Source organism: Carcharhinus amblyrhynchos, chromosome 8 (assembly GCF_965287045.1).
Source record: "Carcharhinus amblyrhynchos chromosome 8, sCarAmb.v2.hapA, whole genome shotgun sequence".
Classification (NCBI taxonomy): domain Eukaryota; kingdom Metazoa; phylum Chordata; class Chondrichthyes; order Carcharhiniformes; family Carcharhinidae; genus Carcharhinus; species Carcharhinus amblyrhynchos.
Genome location: NC_137331.1, coordinates 55567148 through 55592140, shown reverse-complemented (window position 1 = coordinate 55592140; position 24993 = coordinate 55567148). Strand labels below are relative to the sequence as shown.

At 40.8% G+C, this 24993-nt stretch overlaps 1 protein-coding gene across 1 annotated transcript in view; it reads right to left on the bottom strand.

Annotated features, from left to right (window-relative positions):
* Nucleotides 1–24993, bottom strand: part of eya1 (EYA transcriptional coactivator and phosphatase 1) — a 169686-nt gene that overhangs the window by 59093 nt on the left and 85600 nt on the right. Inside the window, exons 9-10 of the mRNA XM_080194096.1 lie at nt 13133–13275; nt 12554–12637 (exon numbers count right to left, since the gene is read on the bottom strand). Of these exons, the coding sequence (XP_080050222.1) occupies nt 12554–12637; nt 13133–13275 (227 nt within the window). The remainder of the gene's footprint in view (nt 1–12553; nt 12638–13132; nt 13276–24993) is intronic.

The window sequence follows — 24993 nt, the reverse complement described above, 5'->3', positions numbered from 1 at the left end:
ACTCACGCTCTCTCTCACACACACAGTCGCTCACTCTCTCTCACACACACAGTCGCTCACTCTCTCTCACACACACAGTCGCTCACTCTCTCTCACACACACAGTCGCTCACTCTCTCTCACACACACAGTCGCTCACTCTCTCTCACACACACAGTCGCTCACTCTCTCTCACACACACAGTCGCTCACTCTCTCTCACACACACAGTCGCTCACTCTCTCTCACACACACAGTCGCTCACTCTCTCTCACACACACAGTCGCTCACTCTCTCTCACACACACAGTCGCTCACACATACACGCTCATTCACTCTCACACAGGCACGCTCCCAGAGAAAATAGTTACAGCTGGAAGTAAGGGCAGGGTTTCCACATCTGGGTCTTGATCGCCACCAGCCCCCATCTTCATGGCCAGCCCTGATTGCCCCCCTCACTCTCCATGGCCAGCCTCAATTGCACCCCCATGGCCAGCCCTGACCATCGACCACATCCCCTCCTTGCCAGCCCCCATCACCAATCCCCTCTCCCTCTTCCACACCAGTGATCATCCTACCCTTGGTCTGACTCCACCCCAAGAAGGCCCTGCCCTTGCTCAGACTCTCCCCTCTGGAGCTACCCTGTGCCCAGTAAACAATGCTGGAATATCAGGCTGGCACTGTCCAAATGGCATCTTCCCTGCCAGACCTCCTGCGGGGACCTCAGTGGCCTCTGCCCCCACCAGTGAGGCCATTATACCTGGTCCCCGTTGCTTTATCCCCAGGGATCAGAAACATTAGCGAGCCCAGATGATATAGTCCAGACTCACTAATGAGCTTCAAATATCAATTTCAATATGGTAATCAGCTTCATGCTGTTTCCCAGTGCGAGGTGATTATACCCAGGAAATTCTCGATCTAAGAACAAGCGACAGACTGTTAAAATATCAATTACAGAAGCTTTAAGTGCTTCATACCTCTTAATCTTGTGCAAATAACATTTGGCCATTAATAAAAGAGATCACAGAAAAAATAACTTACCACAAACACATGAAGATGTCAGTCAAAGTCAACAATTCACTCAATCTGTACAAACAACGTCCCACTCACATAATCTTTTGATGCATCTGGGCTCTCAGTCAAGCTGTTGTAGAAACATCAGTTTTTTTTCCTCAGAGAATTACCTTTTCTGAACAGTTTCACATGTCATTCTTACTGTAGAGCTCACTGGTTCTGTTCATGGTATCTATTGGGTGAATGGGCATGGAAGGGCCATGAGTTGGCTTAGGGGTATAAGAGGCCTTTGGGGGGGGTAGGGGCACATGGGTTGGCATTCAGTTGGCAGAGAATGCATGAGGCATAAGTACTATATTTTGAACTTATCTTTCAAAAGGTTCCCACATTCGGACTATGGTTCGTAACTTCCCTGAGGGGTTGCGAACCATAAGTCACGGACATGCTGACCTAATTCCATAAAAGTTGTGGAACTGGGAGGAGAGAGGGCTAGGAGATTCCTACTCCCACAAGCAGCCGGCCATGTCAAAAGTGTGGTTCACTACGCACACCCTTATACTGTGCTGGCAAAAACCGCAGGGTGCTAGGAATCTTGGAATTGCATTCTGCCCACCAAATTGAAATGTCCTTCTGACTCTGAAAATTAATTTAATTTCAGAATGTGACTCCATATAAACAGAAATGCTGAAATTCTATATGACATCAAGACATTTAACACATTTGGTCATTTTGAAGTTATGGCCTTGTTCAATGGCCTTTATAAGCGGTTGCTTTTCATGCAATGTATATTATTTCTGAGTTGTCAACTATTGAGGGACCTGTTAGGATTTCCTGAAATTGCTTGTCAACTTTTCTGAGTTTTGAAAGTTAGCATCTATAGAAATCTGTATGGAAACATAATTCTTTGCTGGGTTTCTGCACCTCATTTTGGGTTTTTTCGATTGAATTAAAATTGGAATCTTTAAAAAATAATGAAGTGTTCAATATCAATGAGAATTTTGTGTGTTGCTTCAAGAAATTTTCAGACTGCGGTATCCTAGATCCCTGTTTGCCTTGAATGCTTGACTAATAAAAAGTAAATAAACACGACAGAGTCAGCCAAGGGTTTAAATATTTCCCTCATTAGAACAAAGGCAAATGTAATTAATAAGTGAGCTCAATGTGGGCGTTTTACTTAAACCAAACAAAGAACATTGGTGGGAAACAAATACCATGCACAGTGAGTTATCTATTCTGCACTCTAATTTGCAAACTGTTCACTGGATGTAATATTTATGATGTTGACAATATTATTTTTCATTGTCTGTTTAATATATCCAATGAGTCTCATATTTATATATCTGCAGAACCTGATGCCTATTTGCATTAATAAACACTCCTTTACACTGATTCATTATTTGTAGGGAGAATGACACTGAAGCCGACACCTCCAACTTCCCAAGTGCTTCTCTCCTGGCTTTGCTACTTTAGTATTGATAGGGTTTGTTGGGTTTGTATTTTGTTACTAGCGATCACTATTGAAACCCAATGGGCAGGATTTTACGGCCTCACTCGGGCGAGACTGGAAATTCCTGCCGGAGGTCAATGGAGATTTCCGCTGTCGGACCCGGCCTTTGCCCGTGCCGATTCCATGGTGGTCGAGGTGGTAGAGTTCCGACCAATAGGTTTTGGATCTTGAAACTATCAAATATGTAGAATTCACCTTTTTTATTGTGAAACTTGGCATCACTTTTGTAGTACTACTCATCTGAAGGAGGTATCAAACTAAATAGATTGCATAGCAGATTAGCTCAAAAAGTGGGTTCTGCTATACAACCCAAGTCAGGAAACACTGGAATCAATTCCTGTTTACAGAGTGGAGTTAATTCTACTGTATCTGACAAACAAGCATGTACAGCTGTTTGAGTGTATTGATTTGGGTATTTTTGTATGGCTCACTGAACGTTCCCATGAAGCAGGGCATTAAGTAAATGCTTTGTACCTGGCCTCTTGGTAGAAGACAGGAGCATTCCAGAAATAGTGGAAAAACGAGGGTCTATAAAAAATGTGGAATTTAAATAAATTAGTATTAGTAAAAAAAGTACGGAAAAAATAAGACTAAAAGTTGTCAAATCCCCTTCATATAATGGCTTAGACCTCTATTTATTTGTTCATGCAGTGTGGGTGTTACTGGCTGGGCCAGCATTTATTGCCCATCCCTAATTGACTTTCGAGAAGGTGGTGGTGAGCTGCCTTACTGAACTGCTACAGCAATAACCTGCTTGAAGGAGTTCATGCTTTACAAACATGTTTGCACTTGTGTACAGTCACCATGTTAATATTTTTGTTTATTTAATAAAATAAATTCACAATTTTAAAGTGAAATGTAGCAAAGGAAGACATGCAAGTTAGGTACACCCACAGTGTTGTCAAGAAAGAAATTCCAGGATTTTTAAATAGTGACGATGAATAACAGTAATATAGTTCCAAATCAGGATGGGGTGTGACTTGGAGGGATAATCTTCCTTGGTGAATTACTCACTGCATCTTGCAGGTGGGAAACGCTGCTACAATTGCATTGTTGGCGGAGGGAGTGAATATTTAAGGTGGTGGATAGCTTATCAATCAAGTGAACTGTTTTTTGCTTGATGATATTGAGCTCTTGGAATGTTCTTGGAGCTATACTCATCCAAGTGCAGCATATGCCATCACTTCTGACTTGTGCCTTGCAGATGGTCAACAGGCTTTGGGGAGTCAGGAGGTAAGTTACTCTTCACAGAATTCCCAACCTGTGACCTTCTCTTGTAGCCACTGCATTTATATGGCTAGTCCAGTTCAATTTCTGGTCAATCGTAATCCCCAGCATGTTGACAGTGGGAGATTTCGCAATGATAATGCCACTGAATGTCAAGGAGATGTCAGATTATCTTTTTTGGAGATGGTCATTGCCTAGTAATTGTATGGCACAAATGTTACTTGCGACTTATTAGTCGAAGCCTGAATGGTGTCCAGGTCTTGCTGCACAGGGACCCAAAAAGCTTCAGTGTGGAGGGAGCCACGACTGGTGCCGAACATTGTGCAATCATTAGTGAACATCCCCACTTTTGACTTTATATTGGGAGAAAAGTCATTGATGAAGCAGCTGAAGGTGATTGGGCCTATTCTGAGAACTCCTGTAGTGAAATCCTGGGACTGAAATGATTTATTTCTAAGTGATTGCTGGAGTTCAGATGAATGGGGGGGCGGGGGGGGTTCTCATAGAAACCATCAAATTCTAACAGGACTAGACAGGGTAGATGCAGGGAGGATGTTCCCAATGGTGGGGAGTCCAGAACCAGGGGTCACAGTCTGAGGATTCAGGGTAAACCATTCAGGACAGAGGTGAGGAAACATTTCTTCATCCAAAGAGTGGTGAGTTTGTGGAATTCATTACCACAGGATGTGGTTGATGCCAAAACACTGAATGTATTCAAGAGGTGGCTGGATATAGCACTTGGGGTGAATGGTATCAAAGGTTACGGAGAGAAAGCAGGATTAGGTTATTGAGTTAAACAATCAGCCATGATCGTAATGAATGGCAGAGCAGGTTTGAAGGGCAAAATGGCCTCCTCCTGCTTCTATCTTCCATGTTTCTATGAACCACAACCATCTTTCTTCATGCTAGATATGATCCTAACCAGTGGAGAGATTCCTTCAATTCCCACTGACTTCAATTTTCTAGGCTGCCTTGGTACCATATTCGTTCAAATGTTACCTCATTGTCAAGGCCAATCTCTTGCATCTCAACTCGAGTTTAGCTCTTTTGTCAGTGTTTGGATCAAAGCTGCAATGAGGCCAGTAGCAGAGTTGCACCGGCAAACATCAACTGAGCATCAGCAAGCAGGTTATTGCTGAATAAGTGCTGCTTGATAGTACTGTTGATGATCCCCTTCTATCACTTTGCTGAATATCATAGAGTTTTAAATAGTGGATTCATTGGTTTTAATTTTCCAGAATTCCACAGATTTTCCAACAGTTTTAGTGGATGGGAAAATAGAAAACATAACCCACTAGTCAAGAAGGAAGGGGAGAGAAAGCAGGGGACTATAGATCAAATAGCTTGACATCAGTCATATGCAAAATTCTAGAATCTGCTGTTAAGGAGATGGTAACAGGGCACTTAGAAAATCATAATATGATTAAGCAGAGTCAACACTGATTTTGGAAGTGAAATTATGTTTGCAGTCCCACCACACCTTGTCACATATCATAGTGGACAATTAAACAACTAACTGGTGAAGAAGACTTCAAAAATATCGCCATCCCCAATATTGGGGAAGTCCAGCACATCACAGCAAAACACAAGGCTGAAGCATTTGCAATTATCTTCAGTCAAAGGTGCCAGGTGCATGATCTTTCTCTGCCTCCTCATGAAGTCACCTTAAATACTGTTGCCAGTACGTTGTCATGGCCCATGGCCTTTGCAGTATCCAGTGGTTCAACTGTTTCTTGATACCATGTAGGATGAACAGAATTATAACTTAGGCTGAAGACTAGCATGTGTGATGGTGGCAACTTCATGAGAAGGTAGAAATGACGAGCTACTGTGTGATATATACGGCAAGGTTTGTCCTCAAGGCTTGCTGCATCTGCATACATCTGGGCTGCCCAAATCACGAAAAGTGATGTCCCATCACATGCTAAGTTACCTATAAGCAGTTCTGCACAACATGAATTGGCCAAATGGGTGAATTGTTACAACCAGTTTTCCATATACCTGGTGAAGGATTCCTTCACATTTGTGAAGACCATACAGGGCTTGTATATCAATAGCAATGCTAGGTCTGTGTGCTCATTTGGCATTGCTAGCCTATTAACCAATCTTCCACTTAAGGACATCTTGTACATTTACACTGCAGCACTATATCATGATGATTTAGACTCGCCACCATTGTGTAAATCAGTATTCACTGAGCTTATAATTTTGGCAATTTATGCAGCTAAGTTGAATTTTAAGACACAATGAATGCCCAAATAGATGGTGTTGTCATTAGACCCTTCTAGAAACCACTCTCACAGACAACTTTGTTGGGTTATATAAGAAAAATGTTTTTGATGGAATAACATCACACCTTGCACTTTTTTCGATATGCAGATGACATTTGCCATACTTGAATCTGCAGCTGTGCATAATAATTTCCTTACATGCCTGAATGGGCTCCATCCTGTGCTCAAATTCACCTTTGAAATGGAATAGTCAAATGAACTCCTCTTTCTTGACATACTAGCTGAGAAATCCACCTCATGCTTGCAAAACCCAAAGCAGTGTCCAACATTAGATGTGATTTCATGATTGGACACACTTGCCAAATCATTCTCAGTGTGCTAAGAAATATGCCGACAACCAAATTAAGATTGTCAGTTAGGCTTGCGGTGTGGCACATTTGTGTGTACTAGAGGCTACGTATATGAATAGGAAAGGGCTCTGTTCTTTGCAGACAAAAAGAGCATGTACACATTCAGCCTGTTTCAGCTAAATAAAATAAATGACAGCATTCCTTAGGGCAATGTCTTGGCCAAAGTCAAGCGGCCTGGTTTAAATTTCAAACAATGCTTGGCAGTTGACTGCCATCTTCAATTAGTGCATTCTCCATGAAATGCCTCTGCCAATTAGAGCCCACTTGTCAGCCAATGAACATTCTCTTCTCAGACAGTACAAATTTGTTGCTTTTCCTTTTATTGGTATTCTTGCGAATTGTCTTGATGAACGCAAGAGAAAAAGCTTTGGCAAATGTCGCTTCTCTCAACAATATTTATAATTTACTTCAATGACTAGATGCAGGGCTTGAGTGTGGTACATTTAAGTATTTTGATGATATAAAGCTCAGCGGAAAACTAAACTGGCAGATAGAATATAACATGGAGTAGCGTCAACTTATTCACTTGGTATGAAACACAGAGAAGCAGAGCTCATTTTAAATGGTAAGACACTGGGAAAAGTTAGTATTCAGAGGGACGTGGGTGTTCTTGTAAGCCGATCATAAAGTTAACATACAGCAAGCAATTAGGAACACAAACGGTATGTAACTTTCATTACTTCAGCATTGGAAAATAAGAGCAAACAAGTCTTGCTACAATTACTGAAGACCTTGGTGACACCATACATGGATTATCATATACAGGTTTTTTTCTCCATGCTTAGGGAAGGGAAATATACTTGCCTTAAAGGGAGTGCAACAAATGTTTACTAGACTGATTTCTGGGATAAGGGAATTGTCTTTTGGGGAGAAGTTGAGTAGACTGAGCCAATATACTTAGGGCAGCACGATGGGACAGTGGTTAAGACTGTTGCTCCTGAGTAACTGGAGTTTGCACATTCTCCCTGCTCAAGTTTCTTCCCACAGTCCAAAGATGTGCAGGTTAAGTGGATTGACCATGCTAAATTGCCCCTCAGTGTCCAAAGATGGGTCAGTTAGGGGATTAGCAGGATAAATATGTGGAATCACGGGGATGGGGTGGGCCTGGATAAGATGGTCTAGCGGAAATTTGGTGCACACTTGATGAGCCAAATGGCCTCCTTCCGCACAATGTAAAAGCTCTAGTTAGATTTTGTAGGGTTGCTTGCGTAAAACAAATTAAAACATTATACCCTGTAAGTTGAAATGCTGTACATTCCCAAATTCCTGCATTTGTAAACGAAATAATTTTTAAAAAACACATTTCAAAATATGACATAAATATGTTAACTGTTCTGTGGAAGGGTCATACAAATTCAAAACATTAGTTCTGTTTCTCTCTGCACAGATCTTGCCAGACCTGCTGAGTTTATTCAGCATTTTCTGTTTATATTTCAGATTTCCAGCATCTGCAATATTTTGCTTTTACATAGTTATAGAATGGTTACAGTTCAGAAGGAGGATATTTGTGACTGTGCCATTCCTTTAAGATTTTCCTTTTCAGCTGGTGATCCAATTCCCTTTTCAATGTCATGATTGATCCTGTCTCAACCACACTGTCAGGCAATGCATTCAAGATCCTAACCACTTGACACGTAAGTAATGTTTTCCTCATGTCACCATTGCTTCTTTTTCCAATTACCTTAAATATGTACCTTCTGGTTCTAGATCCTTTCACTAATGGGAACAGTTTCTCCCTATCTACTCTGTCCAGATCCCTCATAATTTTGATTGAATAGCTAATAAATCTCCTCTCAGCCTGGGCTTCTCCAAGAACAGTCCCAGCTTCTCCAATCTATCTACCTTCCTGAAGTTCCTCATCCTTGGAACCCACAGTAATGCTTCTGTATCCTTCCCAAAGTGTGTTACCCAGGATCACTTTCTCAACTTGCACATGATTTGTGCACATACCCACCAGGTCCCTCTGTTCCTGCGTCCCGTTAGAATTGCATTGTTTATTTTATTAAAGTAAGTGAGCATGTTTTGCATATCTGACTATTGCAGCAGAATTTAGAATTGGAACAGCAATAATAAGCAAATAAATCCATGGCATGCCCAAGGAACAGGTAATTAGGATAATATTAGTGAACAGAACATAGAACACAGAACATAGAAAAACTACAGCACAAACAGGCCCACAAGTTGCGCCGATGATATCTATATCTACTAGGCTTACCTATTACCCTCAATTCTATTAAGTTCCATGTACTCATCCAGGAGTCTCTTGAAAGACCCTATCGAATCTGCCTCCACCACCACCGACGGCAGCTGATTCCATTCACCCACCACCCTCTGAGTGAAAAACTTACCCCTGATATCTCCTCTGTACCTACTCCTCAGCACCTTAAATCTGTGTCCTCTCGTAGCAACTATTCCAGCCCTTGGAAAAAGCCTCTGAGAATCCATCCAATCTATACCTTTCAACATCTTATACACTTCTATCAGGTCACCTCTCATCCTTCGTCTCTCTAAGGAGAAAAGACGAAGCTCCCTCAATCTATCCTCATAAGGCATGCCACCTAATCCAGGCAACATCCTTGTAAATTCCCTCTGCAACCTTTCAATAGCTTCCACATCCTTCCTGTAATAAGGCGACCAGAACTGAGTACAGTATTCCAAAAGAGGTCTGACTAGGGTCTTATAAAGCTGCAACATTATCTCCCGACTCCTAAACTCAATCCCTTGATTGATGAAGGCCAGTACACCAGAGACACATGTTGCCAAAGCTTCAGTTTTGCACTCATCATCAGGGCAAACACAACGATTCTGAATTTCAGAAGATCACAACAATTTATACTACAGGAGAAAAGGATGCTGATTGGTTGGCAAGTCAACTCTGATTGACCAGGGTGTGCTAATGATAAGCTCCTGATAATTCAAAAAAGGCACAAGGTTTGAACATATTCCTTTAGTATCATAATGCAATGAACTGCACAGGGTGAAGCAGCAGGGTCCTTGAAACATTATATGACACAGATAACTCTGACGCAGAAGATGAGGATAATGATGAATCTGATCAAACTGTATTGCTCACAAGCAGTTTTAGTTCAGTTATGAATCTGTTTGTCACAGATTTATTCAACTGTGCTGTGCTAGATAGTACTGGCACTTTGACCCCACGTGGAACAAATTGATTAAAATGTTATGTCGATTCACTCAGCAGTGAGGATTGACAAAAAGGTTAAGGAGTCTAAAAATACTGCTTTCTTCATTTTTGATGATGACAACACATCAATGTCACAATGTTGAAGTTCCATGTCAAACAGCTGGAATAAGCCACTTTGGCAGTACTGATGTACTCTCTAGTGAAATACTTTTGCTATTGGGAAGAGCAAATCTCCTAACACCGATCCCAGAGGAACTCCACTATAAATCTTTCCCCAGTCTGAAAACAATTAATTCATCTTTGCTCTCTGTTTCTTACAACTCGGCCACTTTCATATCCATGTGGCTACTGTCCCTTTTATTCCATGAGCTCTAACCTTACCACAAAAGGCACTTAATCAGATGCCTTTTGGCGGTCCATGTACACCACATCAACAGCATTACCATCATCAACCCCCTCTGTTACCTCATCAAATAATGTAAGCAAGTTAGTCAAACATGATAAGGCAAATTATTTTTTGAAAATCAGTTGATCTGCAGTTCACCCAATCAGAATGGTTTTGAATTCCTCGAATTGTATTAATGGCATCAGGTGATAAGAATCAGAGAGAAAGCAACTTGTCTTTAACATTACAGGTGTGTGAGGCGCATGCAAGACTTACAAAAGAGGCTAGTTAGAAGTATGAAATTAGTAAAGATGAGAGGAGGTGCCAACATTTTCTATTGTAAGTCTTCAATTAGTATGTGACTTTGCTAATAATTCACTTTAGTCAACTGTGAGATCGTTGTGTGGATCTAAAAGTATGGAAGGTATTTTATAGACCAGACAACCAGATTTAGTCATTCTACAACGATAAAAAGATGGAATAAAAGGCTGCACCAGTTTAACTTCTTTCAATCGTATCATCAGCCATTAGGAGATTTGATAACAACGGTGCCTTAGAAGGTCATTGGAAGATGATAGAATTTTGGTTTGTCCAAGAGTCATTAAACATGGTGCAAATGTTATTTACAACTTGCCCAAGCCTGTATGCCTCTCTAGTTCTGCTGTAGGATGGCACGGACTGTCTCATTATCTGCGGGGCTGTGAATGATCTGAACATTCTATATTTGTCAATGAACAGTCCCAGTCCTGAACTTATGATAGAGCAAAGGCAAGTAATGAAGCATCTGAAGACGCTAAGGCTGAGATACTTTTTAAGGACGCTTGCAATGATATCCTGGCATTGTGATGACAGGTTGCCAACAACCAGTCATTTTCCTTTTTGTCAAGGATAACAAAAAATATACATGACTGTTCTAGTCCCTGTGACTCCCAATGTGATTGATAGCTTTTTAATTAGTAGGGGAGTTAAGGATTATGGAGGGAAGGCAGGAAAGTGGATTAGTGAGTGTTAGATCAGCCATGATCTTATTAAACGATGAAGCACACACAGAGAGCTGAATGGCCTATTCCTGTTCCTATTTCTTATGGCGAATAATTTTAGTTTAGATTTATTTTTGTTAGTGCTATACTCAGTCAAATGTTGCTCTGATGTCAAACAGAGCTACTTTCACTGCTGTGGCATTCATCTCTTGTATCCCTATCTGAATTCCAGACCACCAAGTATAAGGTGGTCTGGAAGCAAGCAGTTCCAGTGTAATGAAAATTGGGCATTGGTACATATGGTGACTACTGATGAGTAGGTGTTGCATTAATACGTTCTCTTGGTATATTTATTTTTAAAAATCTCCTCCATTGAAAGTGGGTGGTGATAATTTTTGCACTTGTTTTGTTTGTTTGCCTGTAGGCAATATATTTCAACAATTTATGGCCTGATCTTATCAAAAATTGGTGCACACATTCTGTACAGCCCAAGGAAGAATTTGTTAGTTTTTGAGGAGGATATGGATTCAAACCCGGATCCTCAAATTATTTTATAGGATCTGTTAACACGGGTTTGAATTGTCTCAGTTGATGTCGTATGTGGATTTACCTAAGGCTTCCTCAGCCTTAATAAAAAAAAAATACATTTTTCAGCTTTGTAGTTATAGAGTACCACTTTGGCAGGGAAAAGCTTCAAGGAAGAGTGGTGTAACTGTAATAGCATTAACACAACATGACAGAGGTATAAGCTCTGAGTGCCATCTTCAGTGAATGTTATTATACTGCCATATTGCTGGTTTGCTTTTGTTGGTGTCTGGGATTGCATTCATTTTCAAAAACGGGATCATATTGGAAAATTATTGGCAAGTTCTAGTCTTCAGACTCAAAATGTTATCCTATCTTTTGTCTTTACAGATGCTAATGACCTGCTGCACATTTCCACATTTTAATTCCCTTTTACAAAAGTGCTTTCTTAGAGTTAAATCAATTCAAAAAATAATTCCACAGAAAATAGAACAACATTTTAAATGATCAGAATAAAAGAGCATTCAAAGATACACAAGGGGAATTTCTCAAGGGGAATAATAGTCTAACAATTCTCTGTATTTTTTTAAAATATACACATCACGCACAGCCACAAATATACATATATCCTACAAACTAGTTAGAGCCCCATTCTCAATGGCGCACCTCCTGGTTGACTGTGAATATTACCAATCCACATCCTGGTAACTAAATTTGGATGACCCTTAACTGCTTGTAGATGAGCCAATTGCTCCACAAGTGGAAGATGAGGAATAGCTTAAATTGTGACTGTAGTCATCCAGGTTAGATCATTGCTTACGTACTAAATTTCTGCCCTATGAGATCTATTACTGGTGATATCACAACCGTTCACACTGCATCAGCTGAAGCCACTGAATGGATTGTTAACCTTGACAATGAACTATAACTGCTTCTCCAGCCATACAAATAAAAATCTGCATGTCCCTAGAACTATTTGTTACAGTGGTTGCACATTAATATGTAATAGTAAAACAAACCTTTCAAAGTTTGCAACCTTACCACATTTTCCATGATTCCTCGTATTTATCTTACATCTTGATGTTAAAAAGCATACATTATTTTTTAGAAAGGACAATTTAAATGTCCATTCCTAATGTCCTTTGGTACTTACCCTTCCATATCTATTGGCATAGGATCCTGTGAGCAAGGAGTGAAAAACAATGATTGTTTCATCTAGGTCCCATATGAACACTCGCTGTGAAGAGACATAGAAATCAATGTAGTCCTCTGCACACTGAAAAATTACACCTCAATCAATAATTGCAAAACCAGCGGGAATTGTAGTTAAGTGCAACTGTGTTGTGATCCAGCTTTCTACATTACTCACTAAAGGACTTAAAAGTCAAAGTCTGAAACCAGCAAAATCTATTGCAAAGTCACACATCAAATGAGATAATGGTTATAGGGATAGTATATTAATGCTTGGTAGTTACTAGATCAGATTGTATTAACTAATTTGTACATTTAACAGATCATTTATCAGGAGAATTAACATTAAAAAAAATCAATACTCAAACTGTTACTGAGAAAAAAAATTACAAAAAGATTTAAAATTATTTAGCTCATTCACTTTCATACATAGAACCTTTATTATGATATTAGTGAGTGCACCCTTTATTGGTACTCATATATCATTTTGTACGTGGCTTTGTTTTATTTACTTTTAATGAAATCAATATGTCAGCTTTACCTCAAGGTCAGTGTCTGGGGGAGGCGAAGGGTTATTATTTCTTCTGCCTCTGCCACGTGACTTTCCATCTGAAGCTCTACGCAATCGATCTGATTCTGAATCTTTAATGGGTGTTGATGGACTGTGGATTGTACCAAACTCTCCTGAAATATAAAATGATTTTCACCTTCCAGCAAAGACAGATAAAGGATTTTTCAAGTGACTATGTAAAACTGTCATTTGTAAACTTACGGATTTTAAAATTTCAAGAGGAAATACATTTACGGACCATGTATCTTATCATCAAGATTGTTAGGATAATAAAGTGGAGTCATATTGCATGCAGTTGGCTGGGAAGGACAAAATTAAATTTGTAATGTCAGCAAATGAATGCTAAATACAATCCTATAATGTTACACTTCCATCCATTTCAATGGAGGAGTTAACCAGTTTAAAATGAAGGCCTCTGTTAAAACAAGGGCGCAATTTCATACAGAATTGTTAAGCATTCATATATTTTAAGCATTCATATTTAATATTGTCAACAATAATTGAGTCTGTGTTTGTTTACCTAATAGTGTGACTTGAAAAGTAATTCCTAAATAAGTCTTGACCCAACTAAGAAAAATTCCATGTACTTTGTAGAAGATTTTTATTTGTTACAGATGATTATAAAACAACACCTCTTGTATCCTGTTCCTTTCTTTAAATATCACATCCTAAAATATTTCAATTCCATCAGTGCCAGCATGGTTTCACGGTAACACTCATTCTCCTGAATCATTAGATTACAAGTATATGCCCAAGCATGGACTCAAATGCAGAATCAAACCTTACCCTGTAGCTGTATTGCCAGAGATCCTGGATGGGATTTTTTGGTCTTGCCGAAGGTGATCCCCACAGTGGATTCCCCGACAGCGGGTTGGGTGAGCCACACAAAATGTCATAGATGTTGGTGTGATCTTCTGATCCTGCTAGTGGCCAATGGAGAGCCAACTCTGCTGCCAGAAAACACACCAATGGGGAGAGGGGGACTGGAATATCCAACCCCCTATTCTTAGGATGAACCTGAGAAACTGAATGGTAACACAGATGGATACAGAAAATCCTGTGACACTATTCAGAGTACATTGTTAGATATTCCTGGTGCCCTGTGCAATGCTCTCCCTTTACCAACACCATAAAAAGAAGCAGATTATCTGAATAAGCTCTTACTATTTGTGGGGTACTTTTGTGCGCTTATGCCAATAACCGCACTTCAAAACAGATCTACAGATGTACAATGCTTTAAGATATTCAGCTGGTAGCACTCTTGCTTTTAAGCTTCAATTTATGGATTCAAGCTTCACACCAGGCCCTGAGCACAAAAACTAAAGCCAACACTCTAATGCAGTACTGATATCCCCCAAACATCACAAACTTCGGTGGGATGCAAAATTGTATCATAGCATTACGCATATTTTCACAGTTTTTTGATATAAAGTCAGTTTCAGCTTTTTAAGAACTAGTTCCCAAATGTCAAACATAGCTTTTATTTGGCATTACTGAAACAGCAGTATAGCATGGAATGTTGATCAACTTCATAGAATCACAGAATTCCTACAGTGCAGACGGAGGCCATTCAGCCCATGAAGTCCGCACTGACAAGAATCCCCTCCAGGCACTATCACAGTAACCCCTCTATTTATCCTGTTAATCCCCCTAACCTATACATCTTGGGATGCTAAGGGGCAATTTACCTTGACCAATCCACCTAACCACATATTTGGACTGCTCAAAGGGAAATGTGTTAACCAATAAAACTGTCATCCAGATCAGTTTGGGACAGTGGGATGGGAATTGTTAGATAGCGCATTTCAACACTTTCTAGCAATAGTCATCCATGTAATCTTAATATGGTCCCCTTTCACGAAGCCCAACCGGGGGCTTAGTTGAACAAATAACGTGGTTGCCAATTGGGCCTGTTAGAAGGGCTTATTCAGTAGGTCTCATAAGTGCAGAGGCTTGTAAAGTTGAACAGTAATGTTTATTGATAACACATAACTATATACATATGTACAAAGTATAGCCCAAACCAGAAGCAAACTTCAACGTGAGTCTCTCCATATAAGTTTATCTCCTGTCCACTGTCATGTGGCGGTTTAGAACGGAGTTGAGGAGGAACTTCTTCACTCAAAGGGTGGTGAATCTCTGGAATTCTCTGCCCGTTGAAGTGGTGGAGGCTGCCTCGCTAAATATTTTTAAGACGCGGGTTGATGAGTTTTTGATAAGAGAGGGGATTAAGGGTTATGGGGAGAGGGCGGGAAAGTGGAACTGAGCCACGACAGATCAGCCATGATCTTATTGAATGGCGAGGCAGGCTCGAAGGGCTAGATGGCCTACTCCTGCTCCTATTTCTTATGTTCTTATGTCTGTCTACATCATACTATAGGTCACATTATTCTCCAGTCCCACATTAACCCTTGCTTTGTTGAACACTCTAATACCACACCTCCAAGTCTTTACCTAACATATTCAAAGTACAGTATTTCTTTAGTGGTACCACTTCTTGCCCCTCTTCAAGTATCTGACTTTATAAATTCAGATGGTCTACAGGCTTGGCAATTCTTCCAAATCTCATTCTAATCTCATTTGGAGGAGTGGTACACTTAGCTGTTTTGAGCAAGCTTTGTTGGCTTGAAATTGTATTATTCTGTGTTTCTGGCATTTGGATACTTTGATTTGCGTAAATGTTTAGCAGGAGGACAGCCTCGAGGGTTGAAGAGAAGACTCCTTCTGTTCCATCAGATATGCCCTTTGTCTATTACTATCTCTCCAGACAATGGTGCCCTCTTTTCAAGGTCTTAGATCCAAACATGGTCACTTGTGTATAACGCAGGCAGGGTTTCTAGAGTAGTACCTTCTACTGTAGGCAGAAGTCGATTGCTGGCTGTGGGACTATTCTCGGTCCTGAACCTTCTGATAGCCTTCAACTGCCAATCATGGGATTATTTTCTTTGGAAGCACTGGGAGTTGTGTGTGAAGTTTCATGCCCATTAGGAGCTGTGATGGCACCAATCCACGTTGCAATGGGATGGATCTATTTGTTAATAAACACTATTGGGAATTCTTCATATTTTCTGTAAAGGGTTTTAATGGTGCAGATGCCTCTTTCTGTCTCACCATTAGATTGTGGACACCTTGGGGAATTGAAAAGGTGTTGAAAGTCATAACTAATGGGCCATTAATCAAACTCCACATAGTCCAGGACGCCATGGCTTGCAAACATTTCCTTCAAGGACCCAACCACTGCCTCTATGGTCACCATGCGTAACTGCTTTACCATGATCCATTGGGAGAAGTAATCAATGACAATGAGGAAGGACCAGCCATTGAACACAAATAAATCCATTCCCAACCATTCCACGGCCTGTTAGGGAACTGTGTGGGGATAAGGGGTTCCCTCTGGACAGATTTGAGCATTATGCACACCTCGCAGTTTGAGATAATTTCTCAAATTCCTGGCCACCCACTGCAGATGAGGCCTATGGTTCACACTTCGTAATATCCAGGTGGCCTTAGTGGATTTATTGGAGCATCTCCTGCCGAAGGAAGACTGGAATGACCTACTGCTTGTTATGTAGCAGCAGATCATCTATCATACTGAAGTGTTTCTATTGTTCACTACAATCCTTCATGGCATTGCCACCTGGCCCCTGCTGCATCACCCTTGTTTACGGTAATGACAAATATGGGCACGCTCATTTCACAACTGCTCATATCCTATTTATTGAAGTTTTTCTGACGTAGCTGGTAATTGTTTTCTCAACCAATTGGGAATACAACTTGAACTTCTCAACCAGACTGATATCATGTGGCAAAGAAAAGTTGACTATGATCGTGAATAGTGTGCCTGCAGTCATTTACAGCTTCCCTTAAATGTACATTCTGTCACATGCAAAGTGCAATTTGTAAATTCTAGCGGGGAATCTTCTCAAGTTCCTTCTAATCTAGCAGTGAGACCAGTGGTTTATGATTGGCCTCTATGGTGACTTTCAGGCCAACAATGTAGTCAGAAAACTTCTTGCAAGTGCATGTGACTGTGAGAGCATCCTTTTCAATAACAGCATGCCATATCTTGGTATTCAACAGACTTTAAGATGAGTAATACCAATACACTGATAGGCAACATCCATTCAATGCTTTGGGAACAAAACTGCCCTGAGGTCTATGGAGGATGAATCGATTGCTATTCTACTGGGCAGCGTTAGGTTTCAGTGAGCCAGGATAGCAAGTGAGTGCAGCATGTCTATCATGTGACCGAATGATTGTTCTTGGCACACAGCCTAGCACCATGCCTGGCATTTATTTACCTCAGGGATTGTGTGACTTCTGCCATAAATTTTACCAAATTTCATGCTGCCTTTTTGAGCTATGTCAATTTGACACAAATGCAAATAGACCCGTTTGACTTTGGAACTGAGACCACGCCAGAACACAATTCCGTCAGCTGACTGACATGGGAGATGTTCATTTATTGTTGCACTTGCTTTATGTCCGGATGTGGTATGTTCCATGGTGTGAACAGGCACACAGACTTGGCATCCTCTCCCAATATAATATTGTATGCAATCTTCAGTCAGCCCAATCTGGAGAAAAGTTTCTGAAACTCTTTCTTGAAATTGGATTTTGAGATCGGTACTGACTTTCCTGTTCAACGGGTAAAATTCTTGATTGTGGAATACAAATAGTGTCTCTTGTATTAATTTGTTTTTGCACTGGGAGTGTGGCCTGCAATGTACCTTTAACTGGGAGCTTAATGGCACTTGCTCCGTACAGCTGTGATTTTGGGTGGTAACAGATGTTACTTCACCAGCCAAGGTTCCTTGTTTGAGAGGACCATAACACTGGTTCCCATGCCTAATTTGAAATGATGAGATGTCAGCATTCAGAAAGAGGATCCAAGATCCTTGATCCACCCAAGAAGCATAGATGAACTTCTTTCTGGTGTGGTTCCTCAACTTCATGAACTGTTTTGGGATCCTCTGCACATCTTGAAATCCTAGACTTACACAGCTTTCCAAAGTGTCCCAGCTGACTGAAGTAGAAACACTCCACAAGAATTGCTAGACATTTCTTAGTTTGCTGTCTTTTGGCTCTACAGCGCTGACAAGGTCTGTTTGGATATTGTTTTACTTGGCCTGGAGTATCCCTGCTCTTTTGTTGCTTTATGAGCTTGACAGTTGGGGATTCTCTATACCAAGGCTTAATCTCACCTTGTAAAATGGACTGGTATTGTTGGCGAATTTCAGACTGTGTTTTAGTGGCCTTTTCTAGAGTCTGATGTCTTTTTGCCTGTAGTATGTCCGAAAGAGCATCAGCCACTCTGACTACTATTTGGTCTTGTATGAGTTCTGACTTAAGGTCAGTATAGTCACAGCCTTCAGACAATCTGTATAATTTGTTTATGAAAGAGTCAAGCTCTCCAAAATCACACTGCATTGGCTCTAGGCTATCCACAGTTTCTGGGACTCACTTTAAATTTAAAGCAATATCAAAATATTTCAGAACATCTTCAAACTTAGCTGAAGATTTATTTATTCCATGCCCTGCAATGATTTCACCAGCTATCGAACCTACTTAGTGTATTCACTTATTCAGCTGTCTTATTTATTTTGAAAATCTTTTTCACCTAAGTGTCCAATTTTAGCCTGGTCTAGCCCTTGTATCTACATTGAACTGGTACAGCGCTTTATTATTCGTTGTCGCTTTTCAATGCAGGGCAGTGCAGCTTTAAATGCTGTTTCTTTTTTTTGAAGATGATGCTGCAGTAACCATTTTTACAATGGTTCTTATCATGCTTTTCCGATTTTGTCAGGCTCTCACAGCAATAGCAGATCTGACCTCATAAGGGAACGATTTCTTTGCACAAGTAAAAGGCGACTCATGGTTTTGGCTGAGTTGTTAAAAACTAATTTTTATAACAGAGCTTGGTTGCCATGTGGCATGGAGCCATCTCTGAATCTGTGCTGGCCATGCTGATAAACAAAATAGATTGGTCTGATTGATTAATAGCCTGAAGATATTTAAAGGTTAGTTCAGCCTTAGAACTGAATTTTTTGTTGATCCTTGTTCGGTTCTTTGATTCTGCAATTGACGGGCCTGCATGTGCTCCGGCTGCACAGTGGATTTTTCTTCTGCCCTTCAGCCTCCCATCTGATATGGAGCTTCTTTTTAGGTGATTTCCAGCTGTGACCTCAGTTCAGGTGCTCTCCTGTCATGTCAGGATGCTTTTTCTTTAGTTTATCAGATTCTGGGTCCTTTGCCAACTTCTTAATTTCTGGGTTCATTCATGAGCTGCCACATTTGTTCAGTAGGTCTCACAAAGAAGCTCAGAGGTTTGTAAGATTGAACAGCAGTGCTTAGTGATAACACATAACCATCTGCATGTGTACAAAATATACACCAAATCAGGAGCAAACTCCACATTGACTCCAACTCAAGTCTCTCTCCGCATAACTCTTGTCAGCTGTCATATGCCTCTCTACATCATACTGTGTGCAGTACTATTCTCCAGTTCCGCATTAACCCTTGCTATGTTGAACACCTTTATATTACAGGATCCACAGCAAAAAGTACAGTAATTCAATGTATTAATTCCCACTACAGGGAGTTGGAAGAAGATTGGAGATTAAGTTCAAGATCTTGGCCTTTTTCCCAGCTGAAAGAAATGGTAAGGATTTCATTTTCTCCCCAGCCAGAAGAAAGCCATGACAGACTGCAGGTCAAGATTTGAATGCATACAATCTATATTAGAGAAGACTAGTGCTGGCTAGTTGGAGGGCCAAGTTGGTAATGTGAACTTAGCCCATTAGCAGTGTTAAACATAGCCTATTTTGTAATTTTCCACGTTACAGTTATACGAAAACAATTAATATTTATCGTAAACTATTCTGGCCATTCATGTATTGTCTGCAAAAAAAGTTGTTACTTTCAATGTTCATACCTCAATAGTGTTCATCAGTGGACTTTTGAGAAGATGAAAGAATGCATGTGACATGTGTGTGCGCATATGTTTAAAAATCTTCAAATTTCAAGTTTTCAAGCTTCAAGTTTTTAGGCGGCCAGCTCTGTCCTGGTCCCCCCATGACAACACCATAGTTAAGGAAATTACCAGCGCCTTTACTTTCTCAGAAGACTAAGGAAATTTGGCATGTCAACTACGACTCTCACCAACTCTTACAGATGCACCAAAGAAAGCATTCTTTCTGGTGTATCACAGCTTGGTATGGCTCCTGCTCTGCCCAAGACCGCAAGGAACTACAAAAGATCATGAACATAGCCCAATCCATCATGCAAACCAGCCTTCCATCCATTAATTCTGTCTACACTTTCTGCTGCCTCGGCAAAGCAGCCAGCCACACATCCAGGACATTCTCTCTTCCACCTTCTTCCATCTTGAAAAAGATACAAAAGTCTGAGGTCACACACCAACAAATTCAAGAACAGCTCCTTCCCTGCTGCTGTCAGACTTTTGAATGGACTTATCTTGCATTAAGCTGATCTTTCTCTACACCCTAGCTATAACTGTAACACTACATTCTGCGCTCTCATTCCTTCTGTATGAATGGAATGCTTTTCTGTATAGCATGCAAGAAACAATACTTTTCATTGTATGTTAATACATGTGACAATAATAAATCAAATGAAATCAAATCAAATGCCAAGTGTAGAGAATGCTAGCCAGAAATGTTTTATTAAATATTCATTTAATATGTAAGTTTTCATCTTGTAATTGAGATGATTTGCAGAATCTGTTGAAACAGGTAATATCTGCAGAATGTCAACAAACCAGTTTGAATTTGATCTGATCCAAAACAACATACATGATATCATGCAAGATATTCTTCAGAAGCTCTTATCTTCAAATCACATTTTAAATCTGTTTGGTGACAATAAACTTTTTGTTTTGGTGGAAGGTTCAATAACCAGATGATGTCAATTTAAGGTAATTTGCCAAAAGAATCAGAGGTGACAGAAAGAAATTTTTTTTGCAATGTGTAGCTAGGATTTGGAATATACTGTTTGATAGAGTGATGGGTATAGGTTCACTAATAACCTTCAAAACGGAACTGGATAAATTTTGAAGGAGAAATACACTGTAGATATTAGGCAAAAGAGGCAGAACTTAGATTAACTGGATTGCTTTTTAAAAGAGCTGGCTCAGACTCAAAGGGCCAAATGGTCTCTTTCTACAGCAAGACATTTACCTTTTCTGTACATACAAGGACAGCTTGTTACAAGACCCACTCTGGAATGCTAAGTCATTATAAGTTAATTGTACAGCCAAGAATGAAGTCATGCAGTGACTTTTTACGCTGACCTTAAAAAAAAAGTAAGACTACTCTAAGAAAGCAAGGGAAAATACGAACTAATATCCTGTAACTAAACTCAGAAACTGCAGCAGGAGGTTTCAACAGCTTTTGCATTGTTTGCTTGTTATCTAAGGGTATTAGTTTTCATGGCCAAATCTGTAAATGGAAGGCTTTACATTAAGAAACTCAATTTCTGCTACAGACAAATGGGCTAGGTTTTGTCAAGGTGGCTAAGGTGGGTTAAAAACAGGAAAGCTAGCAAATTTGCACTGCAGCTGAGTTGCCTGACATGGTGCAGATTATGGCCCCCTGCCTGGTAGCGGTGGGCTGATGGTTAAAGATAGTTAGGATGAAAGTTGACAGCCAATTAAGTAAGGCAGCAAAATTTTATCAGAGATCATGGACCACATGTTGTGTCAATACTCCATCCAAGCATCTGTACAGAGGCAAGTCCTTGACTGAAGTGGCAAACGTACACAATTTTGTGTAAAAGGAGTTAACAGTGAGCAGAAGGTGTTGCACATTCACTAACCTGCCTTTTTTTTGCAGCAGAGCTGAACCTCAGGAAACAGTAATCGAGAGAGAGGATATTGGAGAAATTATTCTTCACAAAGATATAAGAGAAGTTTGGCAGCTGAAGTCTTAGTGTCTGATACTATTGGAAATAATGGGGGATCACTTACTCAAAGGCTGGAACAGATGTGGAGGCAAATAGCTCTAGAAGGTCTCTCAATTGCTAAGATGCCTGTATTGCATTTTGTCAGGGTTGTTGTGCATGCGATGGTTCCACAACAGACTGCACCAGCTGAAGTTGTGCAAGAACAGCCTCAAATATTGCGGCATGGCACAGCTGACACAGTGGTTAGCACTGCTGCCTCACAGTGCCAGGGACCCAGGTTCGATTCCCGGCTTGGGTCACTGGGCAGAATCTGCATGTTCTCCCCACGTCTGCATGAATTTCCTCTGGGTGCTCCGGTTTTGTCCCGGAAGACATGACGGTTAGGTGCATTGGCCATGCTAAAGTCTCCCTCAGTATACCAGAACAGTCGTTGGAGTGTGGCGACTAGGAGAGTTTCACAGCAACTTCATTGCAGTGTTACTATAAGCCTACTTGTGACACTAATAAATAAGCTTTAAACTTTAAAAAGTGAGCCTTATTGTATGTCCCAATCAGAGAGGCAGAGGGGCCAGCTTCAGAAAATGGGGTCCATTGGTTGGGGGCCAGAACCTCATCATTCCTTGCACTCACAGCTCTTCGACGGCCCACCTGCACACCTGCACTTACCAGCTGAGTGAGAAAGAATACCTGATTAGGCATGTACCCTTGTACCATCAATGCAATTGACTGCTCAAGACTAAAGATGCATCATACATTCTGTTCAGGCCAAATCAATGCTCCTACATTCTACTTTTGTAGACTACAAGTTTCCATGAAGTTGACCACCCTTTCAATGAAGGAGTTTGTGCATTTATATGCCTGAGTCAATGCAGTCTGATCTCATGAATAGACTCCACCACTTTGATCGTAAGGGACTGCACTGCCCACGAATCTCTTCCAGACGTCCACACATTTCTTTTGCTGCTCAACCAGCACCTGCTTTGTACATGACTCCAGAGTCTCTTTAGTTCTGATCAGGTAAGCATCACTGAAGCTGCACTCTGATGGAGACTGCCCCCTAAACTTTTTGCCTCTATTACCCGCTCCTGCTCATGGGTACCACGCTGCTCATCTTGTGCCACTTATTCTAAAATTACTTCAGGCCCCATTGAGTGCTGGTAGATGGTGCAATTGATTGCTGTGATGGTAGTTCCTCGGAGTGTGAGTTGCTGTCTGAAGTTGACATGGCCTCCAGTCAGATGCACTTCCTCCATCATCAGCATGATGCAAAGGAGAAAACATTAGTTTCTCAACCTCTGTTGCCTCAGTTGGTGCTATCGCTTTCAACACATTAAGTGGCTTCCACTGAAAAATACTTCACAAAAGTTGGAAACAGCTCCAAAGCTGATGGAGAATTCATTAAACTATCACCTCTCTCACCATCAGACGTTAATCCCTTATCTCCAGCTGCCTGCAATGTTGCCACTCTTGCATTGACAAGTGCCTCCTCCGCTATCACCATTAGGATGGTCATCATGACCATTCCACACCAGAGCTCTCAACTACATTCGACCTATTTCCCGCACATTTATCCACATCCCATCAGCATCCTGCAGGGACCATGCATTCTGCAGTCAGTGCTCCATGGGTATCATTCCATCTGTGACACTCTGATCTACTCCTTCATCACCCCCAACAGCTCATCCCCTTCCCATACAATTGCACGAGGTATAACATTTATGTCATTATCTCCTCTCTCCTCACATTCCTTCCAGAAAAAGCAGCAATTTATTTGCAATTCTTTTAATTTAATATACCATATTAACTGCTCACAATGTGGTTCCATGGGTTTTGTTTTGTGGAAGACTCGCACTTAGTCCACAAGAATGACCATGACGTTCTGTATTTGCTATTTCAAGTCGCCACCTTCTTCACATTGCTGTCCTTGGCCTGCCACAATGTTCCAGTGAAATTCTATGTAGGCTCGAGGAACAGCACGTTATCTTCTGTTTAGGCACCTTACAACTTTCTGGACTCAACCTTGATTTCAACAGATTTCAGACCTGAATGAACTCTGTCCTTAATTTTGAAATTTATTTCCCTCAGTGCCAGTCTGGTCTTCTCTTTTGTTCCATTTGCCCCTCCCCAAACTTTTTTTAACTGCATAAAACCCATCACATTCCTTCTTCTCTATAGTTTCAAAGATATGTCAGATTGGACTTGTTAACTGTTTCTCACAGATGCTCCCAGACCTACTGAGTTTTTCCAACACTACTTTTATTCCACCCCCTGGATGACTCTGCTCACATATATTGTGTGCTCTTTCTCCCGCAAAACAGGACTAGAGGAGTCAACTACAATCAACCATCCCACTTGCTCATCCTGATCCACTACCTAAAGTGATGCTCCTGTCATTACATCAACCCAGTATTTACATAACCCTCCTCAACCTTCCATTGAGTTGATCATTTGCCTCAGGTGAGAGCTGACAATGGCAATGATCGCACAGTACTCCTATTCATTGCTTAGTGATGCCCTCCTACACAGAGTGTGCCATCTTTGTGCAATTGTCAGGGCTGACGGCTTGGCTTTACTTCACATCTTCCACAGCACTTTGCCCACGTCCTTCTCACCACACTGTGGAGTCCGACTTTTTTGCAGATCTCCAACCATGCTTCCTTTGTTTGTCTGACAGTTTCCTCCTGCCAGTATTGGGAACCAACATATTTCATGCGTCACACTGCCCCCATCACAACATCCAGGAAGGCATCTACAATAGACTGCCATGTCCCTTCTCTAGTGTACTACACACTCAACATTGCTTTCCTCTGATTCTTTAACTTTGAAAATTGATAGGCACTCAAATTGGGAAATTCCAGGTCTCACCTCTTATTCACATCTGTTGTCCTTCATAGGACGGATATTGCGGA